This window comes from Schistocerca gregaria, chromosome 10 (genome assembly GCF_023897955.1).
Source record: "Schistocerca gregaria isolate iqSchGreg1 chromosome 10, iqSchGreg1.2, whole genome shotgun sequence".
Classification (NCBI taxonomy): domain Eukaryota; kingdom Metazoa; phylum Arthropoda; class Insecta; order Orthoptera; family Acrididae; genus Schistocerca; species Schistocerca gregaria.
In genome coordinates this window covers 63,978,161-63,993,035 of record NC_064929.1, presented here as the reverse complement: position 1 = coordinate 63,993,035, position 14,875 = coordinate 63,978,161, and the positions used below count along the sequence as shown (strand labels likewise).

The window sequence follows — 14,875 nt, the reverse complement described above, 5'->3', positions numbered from 1 at the left end:
AAAACTGTGTGCCGGCCCGAGACTCGAACTCGGGAACTTTGCCTTTCGCGGACAAGTGCTCTACCAGCTGGGCTACCCAAGTACGACTCACGCCCCATCCTCACAGCTTTACTTCTGCCAGTACCTCGTCTCCTACCTTCCAAACTTTACATAAGCTCTCCTGCGAACCTTGCAGAACTAGCACTCCTGAAAGAAAGGATATTGCGGAGACATGGCTTAGCCACAGCCTGGGGGATGTTTCAAGAATGAGATATTCCCTCTGCAGTGGAGTGTGCACCGATGTGAAACTTCCTGGCAGATTAAAACTGTATGCCGGACTGAGACTCGAACTCCTTTCTTTCAGGAGTGCTAGTTCTGCAAGGTTCGCAGGAGAGCTTCTGTAAAGTTTGGAAGATAGGAGACGAGTTACTGGCAGAAGTAAGCTGTGAGTATGGGGCATGAGTCGTGCTTGGGTAGCTCAGCTGGTAGAGCACTTGCCCATGAAAGGCAAAGGTCCCAGTTCGAGTCTCTGTCGGGCATACAGTTTTAATCTGCCAGGAAGTTTCATATCAGCGCACACTCTGCTGCAGAGTAAAAATCTCATTCAAGAATAAGTTTGTTTGCATTTTTGTGGTGGTAAACACGTTGTGGGGTCACCGCTGCATGCGGCCGGCTGGCACGTGGGAGGTCAGAGGGGTTCATACGACCTCTTTGCGATGATGACAGACGCCTTGCCCAACAACTCATTATGCTTTCGTTTACTGCCAGATCTCTGTAGATATTCTGCATAATGCTCTAGTTTTTCACCAAAAGAAATCCAATGACAACTCTGTGCTGGGTACGCATTTCCATTACGTATGCCATTTTGAAGACTACATACAGTGCCACCACCTGTTGGAACTTCGTGAAACCGTAGGGGCTGAAGTGGGAGTATTCCTCAATGTCCTGTAACAAATTCTACATTTTGTAACCTTTAATTAGCTGAGAAAAATAATTGTTGCATTACTTATTGAATGCCCCTTGTAGTACGTGACTTGCAGGTTACTTCGCACATCTGCCGCAGTGGTTAGGTCCATTTGTGATGGGCAGTGCCTGTGGAATTCTGGTGTATAGGAAAACCGAAATTATGTTTTTATTGAAATGAAATGAGCGTATGGCATCATTGGCCGGGAGGCCACATTCGGGGAAGTGCAAGTCTTATTTCATTCGACACCACATTGGGTGACTTGCGTGCTGGTGATGAGGATGAAATGATGACGAGGACAACACAACACCCAGTTCACGAGTGGAGAAAATCTCCAACCCGGCCTGGGTTCGATTCCACTTTCATGGGGGGCAAGCACTTTGCCACCCACCTAGGCAAGCAGACTTTTTTGATTATAATGTACTCCTTGCAAACATCTTAGTGTGTTATAATCTTCCTGCATCTGTACACTCCCGTCCCCAGTCGATTGGCACTACTGATAGTAGTGTGACTGTAATTTTCCATCTTATGAGTTCAGTCACAAGAGTACGATTGCTAGGTTTGGATACACTTGAGATCTTCCATTTGTCATATACATTAAAGCTCTCCAGTGCTTCACACATTTACAAAAGTGGGGCTCTAGATATGAGGTTCCTGTTAAATTGTGCTGTAAGAGAAGATTGGAATTGTTTTTAATGTTCTATTCTTGTAAAACTTCAGCTGTCTTAATCCTCCTACATCTGCATGCCCACTCTTGTCCTCACTTACATCTACATCTACATCCATACTACGCTAGCCACCTGACGGTGTGTGGCGGAGGGTACCCTGAGTACCTCTGTCGGTTCTCCCTTCTATTCCAGTCTCGTATTGTACATGGAAAGGAGGATTGTCGGTATGCTTCTGTGTGGGCTCTAATCTCTCTGATTTTATCCTCATGGTCTCTTTGCGAGATATACGTAGGAGGGAGCAATATACTGCTTGACTCTTCGGTGAAGGTATGTTCTCGAAACTTTAACAAAAGCCCGCACCGAGCTACTCAGCGTCTCTCCTGCAGAGTCTTCCACTGGAGTTTATCTATCATCTCCGTAACGCTTTCGCAATTACTAAATGATCCTGTAACGAAGCGCGCTGCTCTCCGTTGGATCTTCTCTATCTCTTCTATCAACCCTACCTGGTGCGGATCCCACACTGCTGAGCAGTATTCAAGCAGTGGGCAAACAAGCCTACTGTAACCTACTTCCTTTGTTTTCGGATTGCACTTCCTTAGGATTCTTCCAATGAATCTCAGTCTGGCATCTGCTTTACCGACGATCAACTTTATATGATCATTCCATTTTAAATCACTCCTAATGAGTACTCCCAGATAATTTATGGAATTAACTGCTTCCAGTTGCTGACGTGCTATTTTGTAGCTAAATGATAAGGGACCTATCTTTTTATGTATTCGCATCATATTACACTTGTCTACATTGAGTTTCAATTGCCATTCCGTGCACCATGCGTCAATTCGCTGCAGATCCTCCTGCATTTCAGTACAATTTTCCATTGTTGCAACCTCTCGATACACCACAGCATCATCTGCAAAAAGCCTCAGTGAACTTCCGATGTCATCCACCAGGTCATTTATGTATATTATGAATAGCAACGGTCCTATGACACTCCCCTGCGGCACACCTGAAATCACTCTTACTTCGGAAGACTTCTCTCCATTGAGAATGACATGCTGCGTTCTGTTATCTAGGAACTCCTCAACCCAATCACACAATTCATCTGATAGTCCGTATGCTCTTACTTTGTTCATTAAACGACTGTGGGGAACTGTGTCAAACGCCTTGCGGAAGTCAAGAAACACGGCATCTACCTGTGAACCCGTGTCTAAGGCCCTCTGAGTCTCGTGGACGAATAGCGCGAGCTGGGTTTCAGACGACCGTCTTTTTCCAAACCCATGCTGATTCCTACGGAGTAGATTTTTAGTCTCCAGAAAAGACATTATACTCGAACATAATACGTGTTCCAAAATTCTACAACTGATCGACGTTAGAGATATAGGTCTATAGTTCTGCACATCTGTTCGACGTCCCTTCTTGAAAACGGGGATGACCTATGCTCTTTTCCAATCCTTTGGAACGCTTCGCTCATCTAGAGACCTACGGTACACCTCTGCAAGAAGGGGGGCAAGTTCCTTCGCGTACTCTGTGTAAAATCAAACTGGTATCCCATCAGGACCAGCGGCCTTTCCTCTTTTGAGCGATTTTAATTGTTTCTCTATCCCTCTGTCGTCTATTTCGATATCTACCATTTTGTCAACTGTCCGACAATCTAGAGAAGGAAGCACAGTGCAGTCTTCCTCTGTGAAACAGCTTTTGAAGAAGACATTTAGTATTTCGGCCTTTAGTCTGTCATCCTCTGTTTCAGTTCCATTTTGGTCACAGAGTGTCTGGACATTTTGTTTTGATCCACCTACCGCTTGGACATAGGACCAAAATTTCTTAGGATTTTCTTGCCAAGTCAGTACATAGAACTTTACTTTCGAATTCATTGAAAGCCTCTCGCATAGCCCTCCTCACACTATATTTCGCTTCGCGTAATTTTTGTTTGTCTGCAAGGCTTTGGCTATTTTTATGTTTGCTGTGAAGTTCCCTTTGCTTCAGCAGCAGTTTTCTAACTCGGTTGTTGTACCACGGTGGCTCTTTCCCATCTCTTACAATCTTGCTTGGCACATACTCATCTAACGCATATTGTGCGATGGTTTTGAACTTTGTTCACTGATCCTAAACACTATCTGTACTTGAGACAAAACTTTTGTGTTGAGCCGTCAAGTACTCTGTAATCTGCTTTTTGTCACTTTTGCTAAACAGAAAAATCTTCCTACTTTTTTTAATATTTCTATTTACGGCTGAAATCATCGATGCAGGAACTGCTTTATGATCGCTGATTCCCTGTTCTGCATTAACTGATTCAAATAGTTCGGGTATGTTTGTCACCAGAAGGTCTAATATGTTATCGCCACAAGTCGGTTCTCTGTTTAACTACTCAAGGTAGTTTTCAGATAAAGCACTTAAAAATATTTCACTGGATTCTTTGTCCCTGCCACCCATTATGAACGTTTGAGTCTCCCAGTCTATACCTTACATTTGTTTATGTTGAAGGTGTACCACTAATCACTGCGCAATCATCTGGCACCACTAGCAGTTTCCTTGTGAGTTTGAAATCTTCCACCTTACCTCTTGGGTCAGTCATATGAGCTTGATTGCTAAGATCTGGAGGACTGGCTGTGTCCCAGGTCTTTCTGCACAATGCTTTGAACGTCTTTCGCAATAGGGATCTAAAATTGTTGTCGACCTTTATGTACTCATCGTGTAGATCTTACTCTATTGTAATATTCATGCATCTGCTCACACCTGTCCTCACTGTCAGTATCAACCACCATTTTGTGGTTGGGTAGAAGCTTTGTGAAGCTGTTCGCGGATGGTGCTGTTACAGAACAGAGAAGTCACAGTGCTAGAAAATTATAGTGAAATACAGCAAGACCAGCAGATGATTGTGCAGTGTTTAGTGGTACACCTTCAATATAAACAAATGTAAGGTACTGTGCATAAACGGATAGAATGATTATATAATTGCTGAACAGTCACTGGAAGCAGTCATGCCCATTAAATATGAGAGAGTACAGAGCAGTTCAAAGTGAACAAGTGCAAAAGTAATAGTTAAAAAGCAGATCCCAGGCAGATTCATTGTAAGAATTCTCATGGAGGTAGGAATATTAATGGCCCTATGATACTTCCTTAGGGTACGTCTGAAATTATTTTTACTTCTTAGCATGTCTGTTCATTAAAAATGACAAGCTGTGTTCTATTTGCAAGGAACTCTTCTAACGCAAAACTGGTGTGCCTCATCTGTTTGCACTAGTGTTATCCCATTTCTAAGTGTGCATACATTTTTGAAATGTTTGCAAATCTTGTAACTGAGATGGGACATGGGTACGAACCTGATGTTCACGTAGGCGGATGTGGAAAACTGCCTAAAAGCCACATCCAGGCTGGACGGCACAGTGGTCTTCATTGTTAATCCACTGGGTGGATTTGATTTGGGGCTGGTACGAATCTTTTAATTCTGGAAGTGGTTTGCTAACACATGTGGCTGCCCAGGTGGATCCATCACAAAAACATTTCCTAGAATTTCTCATTGTATTCATGACATAAGATCGCCGGGCCAGAAATTAGCCGTCCAATGTGCATACAGAGATGAACAGTTACAGTGTTACAAATGTCACAGTGATCAAGTCACGTGCTCTAAATATGTGCACACTGCCTCTACGTGAGCAGAATGAAGTAGTGGTCAGTGAGACATTTATGTTTGATGCTGACATTGTATGTAAACGTGGGTAAATGTAAGGACGTGACAGAGTGGCAAAGGGGGCAATTTTGTTTGGTCCCATGGTCATATGGTTGTGAAGTTTTTGGATTTGTTCATGTTTTGTGGTGAGCTGTTCAATGTTTCTACAGGCAGTGGCATAACACATTTGGCCATGAAACACAACGTCAAAATTTTGATTGGAAAGAGATCCCGACTGAGAGGGACTGGAGATGCCATTTGTGGCTTGTGAATCGAAATCTTCTCCAAACCCAACAGGAATTGCTACAGGCAGTGAACGAAGGTCCATCCCAACCTGTTAGTGAGAGAACGTTGCGACGGACACTGCACGATAGTGAACGTTTGGGATCGGTCATCTAATAACAGGCCGTTGTTCACACCTCGTATATAGAGATGACAACAGGAAACTTGATTGGGTTGGAGGAATTGTGACTGGGTTTCATGTTAACTGGCCAGCAAAATCACCTGACTTGAACTGCACAGAAAATCTGTGGGACACGATGGAACAACAGGCAAAATTCCGATATCAGCGTCCCTGCAATTTGGTGGAACTGCACGATCAAAATGAGTGGCTTAACCTGGATATGACATACTTGCACAACCTTGTGGACTCCCTCACTAATGGAATCCTGGCAGTCCAGGGATGGAATTGTGTTGTTGTTGTTGTTGTTGTTGTTGTTGTTGTTGTTCTGGTCTTCAGTCCTGAGACTGGTTTGATGCAGCTCTCCATGCTGCTCTATCCTGTGCAAGCTTCTTCACCTCCCAGTACCTACTGCAACCTACATCCTTCTGAATCTGCTTAGTGTAGTCATCTCTTGGTCTCCCTCTACGATTTTTACCCTCCACGCTGCCCTCCAGTACCAAATTGGTGATCCCTTGATGCCTCAGAACATGTCCTACCAACTGATCCCTTCTTCTAGTCTAGCTGTGCCACAAATTCCTCTTCTCCCTAATCCCATTCAATACCTCCTCATTAGTTACGTGATCTATCCACCTTATCTTCAGTATTCTTATGTAGCACCACATTTCGAAAGCATCTATTCTCTTCTTGTTAAACTATTTATCGTCTATGTTTCACTTCCATACATGGCTACACTCCATACAAATACTTTCAGAAATGGGACGGAGTTATGCGGTAATAAATTATGCTTGTTGTGATTTCCTTAGGGGTGACTAAATTTTTGTCCAGTGAGTTTACTTGTCACGATGTAAGAACCTAAATGCTTGCTGCTTTCTGCTTCTTGCGAAAAATGTAGCCTTCATGTAGCTAGTTAGGCTCCACATTTCATCAGGAGTGACACATACTTTATTCAGTGAGCAGATCTCTTCCTCACCGGCTAGTAATGTTCAGCTGCAGAGATACAGCAACAACTAGTTGTTCTTTTAAGAACAGAAGGCCTTACTCCATTTGGTGCACGCCTATTTCACGAGAAATTTATTTCTTGCTCCAATATTTTGTCTGTTTTGTACCCTTGCCTGAGGAGTGCTATGGACTACCAGTGAAATGCAGACAACTGTTTGTTATTGATATAAGAAACAGAACTCAGATACAGTATTCATTTACAGGTGTCCGTACTACTAAAGTACAAACAGAAATATCACTCCTAGATGCCACCTGGGATGTGCCTACATGATGAAGTACCTTGAGTCATAGTGGGCTTAAGAGCAGAAGTACACTGAGGATGATCAGTAATATAAAATGTAAATGTCGTATGATGAGGGCCTCCCATGGGGTAGACCATTCGCCAGGTGCAGGTCTTTCGATTTGACGCTTCTTCGGTGGGAATGAAAAATGATGATTAGTACAACACGACACCCAGTCCCTGAGCAGAGAAAATCTCCGACCCAGCCGGGAATCGACCCAGGCACTTAGGATTGACATTCTGTCGCACTGATCGCTCAGCTACTGTGGCGGACGTCAGTGATATGACCCAACATGACATGTGAGAGCATGTCCTCCAGGAGAGTGGTGCTTCTGGGATGTCGGTGGTTGTCACAGCACGGCTCAATGATAATAGTTGCCAGTGGATGATGAGGCTTCAGGGGTGTTGGATGTTGGAGGTAAGGGCTCAGAGGCAGTAGCTGACATTGGGTCATTGGTACTTTTGGAATGGCAGATGTCAGAGGTGATGGCTCGTTGATGGCAACTACTGTCGGTACGACATGTGGCACCAATGAGAGGAGGAAGGTGGCCTCACATAGCGGTGACAGGTGCTCGTGGCGAGAGTGATTACTCCGTTCAGTGAGCAACCATTGTGGCCGGCGTGACTCCCGGAGTTAACTGGTCGTAGCAAGGCCTGGTGGTAGCATTAACACTCTCTGGCAGAGAAATAACAGTGTGGCACTGTGTGAGCGTGTGATGTGGCATAAGAAGTGGTGTTCTCTACTTTGATAGGCACGCTGCTCTCGATGAGGTTGGCACTGGCTGATATGGTGGAGGCTGTGTGTAGCTACACTGTAAACAGCCTGATCTGTGTGAGGCTAGGTTTGCAAACAGCTCAGTAAGTTATGTTTATGTGAATTGTTTACTGCATCCTTCTGGAGAGGAGGCAGCCCACAAGAGGTGTCTTGTATGTGAAGCATAATAGTCCCAGGCAGATACTGTAGGCTGTATATTCTCTGTGATTCTTGTAGGTGAGAGACCGATCTCACTGTACAAGTGGTGCAGTAGTACGTGGCTGGACTTGTACAAGGATTGTACCAAAAGTAAGGTTCCCATATTTTATAGAAATAGAAAACATTGTTTATTGTTAGTAATCATCCAGTATTAGAGTATTGTTCGTCTGTATGGGACCCTTACCAGTTTGGTCTGATTCAAGAGATTGAGAAGGTGCAAAGAAGAGTAGCAAGATTCGTGACTGGTACATTTAGCCATTTACAAATCTCATAGAAAGTTTGAAGTGGGACACACTTGCAGATAGACGACGTGCTAAGCGGAAGGGGCTGCTCACTAAATTCCAAAATCCGATCTTTGCTGAGGATGTAGAGGTTATATTATTACCACCAACTTTCAGATTGCACAATGATCACCATACAAAGCTAAAGGAAATTAGAGAGCTCGTACTGAGGCACTCGGGCAATTGTTTATCCGTCGCTCGATCCGTGAGTGGAACAGAGGGGGGGAAATATGAATTCGGTGTAAATTGTGCCCTCTGCCACACACTGCTTGGTGGCTAGAGGAGTATATATGTAGATGTAGAATTTATACATTGTTGACAAGCTTACGCTTTTGTCTATTTTTCAACATAATCTCAATTTTTTTTGACACCCTTTTGAAGACAGTGCTCCAGCTTTTGTATTCCTAAGTCGAGAAGTCTCCCGCCAACCCATTGAGGAAGTGTGTGATCTCTGCTCGGACTTCATTGTCACTCTTAAAGCGTTTGCTACCCAAGTGTTCCTTTAGCTTGGGAAAGAGGTGATAATCGCTGGCGGCTAAGTCCGGGCTGTACAGGGGATGGGGCATAACAGTCCACCCAAATTTCTTCAAAAGCTCCTGTGTTTGACAAGCGACATGGGGTCAAGTGTTGTCATGAAGAAGAACTACTGCATCCTTCAGTCGTCCTCTCCGGCAATTCTGGATTGCTTATCGGAGTTTGGTCAATGTTTCACAATATCTGTCTGAGTTTATTGTCATCCCAGGTTGCATGAAATCGATGAGGAGTACTCCCTATCGATCCAAAAACACGGTCACCATAACCTTTCCTGCTGACTGTGTTTATCTGAATTTCTTTGGTGGTGGTGAACTGGACTTAGCCCCCGGTGATTATCAACTCTTCCCCAAGGTAAAGGAACACTTTAAGTAGCAAACGCTTCATGAGTGACAATGAAGTCTGAGTAGAGGTCACACACTTCCCCAACGGGTTGGCGAGAGACTTCTCGACTTAGGAATACAGAAGCTGGAGCACCGTCTTTAAAAGTGTGTAAAAAATGCAGACTTTGTTAAAAAATAAACAGAAGTGTAAGGTTTACAACAATGTATAAATTAATAACAATAAACAATGTTTTCTATTTGTAAAAAAATATGAGAACCTTACTGTTGGTGCAACCCTCGTATTTGGGAGGGTGGTGGTTCAGATCCCAATCTGGCCATTCAGATTTATTTATGTTTCCCATAGCATCTGTAAAATTCTTAATGTTAGTGCTGGGACGATTCAGTTCAAAAGGACACAACAAATATCTTTCCCAGTCCATCAAGACTCAAGCTTGTGCTCCATTGCTAACAATCTCACTGTCATTGGGACATTAAACTCTAAGCCTCCACATTTCTACCTGTCTAAGATAATTCTAGGTTATCTGTTCCCCTTGTGTACGTAAGTGTGGAAGTGATGGTTAAATTCACAATGGATTTAGACTCAGACCCTGAGATGTCGTCTGTGTGCTGGTAATTATGCAAATGTTTTAGTCAATAGTACACATCCCGAACTGTCATATGATAAGAGATTGGGACACTTCCTGTACCAGTGTATAGTTCACTTTTTGGTGACCATACTTGTAAGGTTGACGTTAAGTTAGCAGTGGTTCAAAAGTTGTGAATGTAGTAACCGAGTGCTATCATTAATTCAGTCCCCAACATCCACACTAGCAGAAAAGTGTTTCCCTCCTGTAATTCCTTAAAGGTGGTTGATTGAATGCTTGCTAATGAAACACCTGTCTGGCAGCGCACCATTTTAACAGAAATGGGGCAACTCAATAAGAAACAGCAAATAATGTTTATGAAGAGTATGTTACAAAACATTGCTTAACTTTGGTACACTTTCATGTGTGGCACCTGATGCGCTAAGCCTAATAAAAAGATATCTAAATAACTTTGCTGTCTCTTGGCAGTGCATTATATTGTCACTCTGATAGTGTTAACCTAGTCCTCTGTAAATAGTGACTGTTAAGTCAGAAGGTAGTATTCAGAATTCTTCGCTGACTTAAAAACAATGTACTGAGCTGTCCAAGTGTTTTGTGATTGTTGGTGGAAGACTTTCCGTGTCCACCGGTATGAGGCGGAAGCAATGTAGTCCACAGTTGACAATGTGCTATGACGGACATATGCGATGTGCTGAAGGAAGCAGTGTGGAAGCAGGAAGAGGTTTGGGTCTGAGAGCGACATCTGGAGGCTGCTGCTAAGAACCGGGAGGCGCCGGGTGAGTAGTTGTGCCTGTGTGGTGGCAGCTTCTCGCAGCATTGTTGCTTGGTTCACTACATCAAAGAAGCACAGTTTGTACCATCTATAAGAATTGTACGAGAAGTGATTAACAAGAGTCTGGCGATATCATTGACATCTGACTGCCAGAGCATCTCAGAGTACACTACGAGTACGAAAGTAATGTGTTAACTCTTTAACAACGTAACCTCCTTATTCTCCAGTGTGGATTCCAAAACATAGGCCGTAATAAACTCAAACTTGTTTTGCATGACATCCTCAAAACTGCATTAAGGCAGTAATGCAGATTCAATGTTTCATCACTCCTGCAATGTAATTGAGTCAGCACCACAAAAATACTTGTTAATGAAAGAACAGTGGTGTTATTCCTGGTGTAAGTGTAGGGACCCATTGGGTGTGACTTCAGTGCAGTGATTGAGGGAACCCTGACAGCACCACTGACAGCACCGTGGTACATGGACATCCTGCATCCTCACATGTTACCTCTCACACAGTAGAATTGGGGTGCCATTTTTCAACAGAGCAATGCTGAACCGTACATGATATGTATATGTATGAACTCTGTGTGTGATGCTTATGTTTTCGTGTGGCCAGCAAGGTCCCTAGATCTGTCCCCCCCCCCCCCCCCTCCCCCACACACACACAGAACACATTTGGGACCAGTTCAGATGTCAACTGCATCCCATCGTCAGTATGCTGGATATCAAGGACCAGTTACAAAAGTTGCTGGCCAGCTTGCATCTGCATAGGATACTCTCACTTAATGACACCCTTTTTAACCAAATCTTTCGTGCCTTAAGGTCAGAAAGGGTGCATTGTTATGCTGATAAAGGGCTCATGCTGCCAAATTCCTTGTAGATTTGAATGAATTTTGTGATCACTGAAACAACACACATACCCAACCAACCAATATGGTTGAGGCCTCATATGGAGAGGGCCCGATGGAATCCTTGTGAGATTCTGTACTGGATTTGCTGCTGAGTTAGCCCGTCTTCTAACTATAATCTGTTGTAGCTCTGTTTAATAAAAACTGTGCCCAGTTCTTGGAAAAAGGCACAGGTCACACTCATCTACAAGAAGGGAAATAGCAGTGATCCACAGAACTACCATCCAGTATCCTTGACATTGATTTGTTGTAGAATATTAGAACTTATTCTGAGCTTGAACATAGTGAGGGATCTTGAATGTAATGAGCTCCTCAATGGCAATCAGCACAGATTCTGAGAACATCGATAGTGTGAAACCCAACTTGCCCTTTTCTCATATGGCATACTGAAAGCTTTGGATCAAGCCATCCAGGTAGGTAAATGTAGTGTTTCTTATTTTTTCCAAAGAGCATTTACTTGGTACTTGCACCTATGTTTATTGTCAAAAGTACAATCTTATGGGGTATCAAGTGAAATTTGTGCCTGGATTGAGGACTTTTTGGTAGGGAGGACACAGAAGTGATCTTATGGGGTATCTAGTGAATTTTGTGATGGATGAGGACTTTTTGGTATGGAGAACACAGCATGTTATCTTGGATGGAAAGTCATCGTCAGATGTAGTAGTAACTTTGTGTGTGCCCCAGGGAAATGTGTTGGGACCCTGGCTGTTCATGATTGTATCTAGTGACCTTGCAGACTATATTAATACACTCCTGGAAATGGAAAAAACAACACATTGACACCGGTGTGTCAGACCCACCATACTTGCTCCGGACACTGCGAGAGGGCTATACAAGCAATGATCACACGCACGGCACAGCGGACACACCAGGAACCGCGGTGTTGGCCGTCGAATGGCGCTAGCTGCGCAGCATTTGTGCACCGCCGCCGTCAGTGTCAGACAGTTTGCCGTGGCATACGGAGCCCCATCGCAGTCTTTAACACTGCTAGCATGCCGCGACAGTGTGGACGTGAACCATATATGCAGTTGACGGACTTTGAGCGAGGGCGTATAGTGGGCATGCGGGAGGCTCGGTGGACGTACCGCCGAATTGCTCAACACATGGGGCGTGAGGTCTCCACAGTACATCGATGTTGTCGCCAGTGGTCGGCGGAAGGTGCACGTGACCGTCGACCTGGGACCGGACCGCAGTGACGCACGGATACACGCCAAAACCGTAGGATCCTACACAGTGCCGTAGGAGACTGCACTGCCACTTCCCAGCAAATTAGGGACACTGTTGCTCCTGGGGTATCGGCGAGGACCATTCGCAACCGTCTCCATGAAGCTGGGCTACGGTCCCGCACACCGTTAGGCCGTGTTCCGCTCACGCCCCAACATCGTGGAGCCCGCCTCCAGTGGTGTCGCGACAGGCGTGAATGGAGGGACGAATGGAGACGTGTCGTCTTTAGCGATGAGAGTCGCTTCTGCCTTGGTGCCAGTGATGGTCGTATGCGTGTTTGGCACCGTGCAGGTGAGCGTCACAATCAGGAATGCATACGACCGAGGCACACAGGGCCAACACCCGGCATCATGGTGTGGGGAGCGATCTCCTACACTGGCCGTACACCTCTGGTGATCGTCGAGGGGACACTGAATAGTGCACGGTACATCCAAACCGTCATCGAACCCATTGTTCTACCATTCCTAGACTGGCAAGGGAACTTGCTGTTCCAACAGGACAATGCACGTCCGCATGTATCCCGTGCCACCCAACGTGCTCTAGAAGGTGTAAGTCAACTACCCTGGCCAGCAAGATCTCCGGATCTGTCCCCTATTGAGCATGTTTGGGACTGGATGAAGCGTCGTCTCACGCGGTCTGCACATCCAGCACGAACGCTGGTCCAACTGAGGCGCCATGTGGAAATGGCATGGCAAGCCGTTCCACGGGACTACATCCAGCATCTCTACGATCGTCTCCATGGGAGAATAGCAGCCTGCATTGCTGCGAAAGGTGGATATACACTGTACTAGTGCCGACATTGTGCATGCTCTGTTGCCTGTGTCTATGTGCCTGTGGTTCTGTCAGTGTGATCCTGTGATGTATCTGACCCCAGGAATGTGTCAATAAAGTTTCCCCTTCCTGGGACAATGAATTCACGGTGTTCTTATTTCAATTTCCAGGAGTGTAGTAAAATCAGGCTTTTTGCAGATGATCAGTTATCTATAATGAAGTACTGCCTGAGAGAAGCTGCATAAATATTCCATCAGATTTTGACAAGATTTCAAAGTGATGCAGAGATTGAAAACTTGCTCTGAATGTTCAGAAATGTAAAATTTTGCACTTCACAAAATGAAAAAATGTAGTATCCTATGACTATAATATCAGTGAGTTACTGTTGAAATCGGTCAACTCGTACAATTACCTGTGTGTAACATTTTGTAGGGTAATGAAATAGAATGATCACATAGATTCAGTCATGGGTTAAGCAAGTGGTAGACTCCGATTTGTTGGTAGAATACTGCGGAAGTGCAATCAATCTACAAATGAGATTGCTTATAAATCACTCGTGTGACCATATCTAGAATACTACTTGAGTGTGTGGGAGCTGTACCATATAGAACTAACAGGGGATATTGAACGAATACAAAGAAGGGCAGCACAAATGGTGACAGGTTTGTTTAATCCATGGGAGAGTGTCACAGAGGTACTGAAGGAACTGAACTGACAAGACTCTTGAAGACAGAGGAAAACTATCCAGAGAAAGTCTATGAACAAAGTTTCATGAACTGGATATACTGCAGCTTCCTATGTATCTCTTACATAGGGATCATGAAGATAAGATTAGAACAATTACTGAATGCACAGAGGCATTGAAACAATCATTCTTCCCGCAGTCCATACATGAATGGAACAGGAAGAAGCCATAATAACTGATACAATGGGATGTATCCTCTGCCATGCACTTCACGTTTATTTGCACAGTATAGATGTAGATGGTTTTATTTCATTTCCTCATTTCCTTCTCTCATTCTGGGTTCTTCTTCTTCTTCTTCTCTCTCGCTCTCTCTCTCTCTCTCTCTCTCTCTCTCTCTCTCTCTCTCTCTCTCTCTCTCTCTCTCTCTCTCTTTCAATGTATTTAATTCTTGAGCTGTTTTACAGCCTGGCTTTCTTCATCACAATTTAAATTGTAAGCTGTATATGACATTGTATAGAAATTTTATTTCTGTTTTTGTAATGAATGAAATTTCTTTATAGGCTGGAAAATCCACTGACTTCCAACAGATGCTGGATGAACGTTACCTTGCAGACTCTGTTTTCCATGGAAAATTTCATGCAGAGCATGATACAAGCATTTGAGAATGTGAATGTGGAGAACAATTCACTGATCTCGTGCATACTAACGGTACACTATGCGAGATCCCTTGGGCATCAAGAGTGTGTCTACGAACAAGCAAGGTAAGAGGCATTAAATTTAACATTCGTCACATTGCATGGAGGTGGCAGACCTCACGAGATAGCGATATGAGCGTAAACA

General features: G+C 44.2%; 1 protein-coding gene across 2 annotated transcripts in view; it reads left to right on the top strand.

Annotated features, from left to right (window-relative positions):
- LOC126293475 (uncharacterized) overlaps positions 1–14,875 on the top strand; it is a 282,060-nt gene that overhangs the window by 189,122 nt on the left and 78,063 nt on the right. For both annotated transcript variants that reach the window (XM_049986718.1, XM_049986717.1), the window contains exon 6: positions 14,596–14,796. In XM_049986718.1, the coding sequence (XP_049842675.1) occupies positions 14,596–14,796 (201 nt within the window). The remainder of the gene's footprint in view (positions 1–14,595; positions 14,797–14,875) is intronic.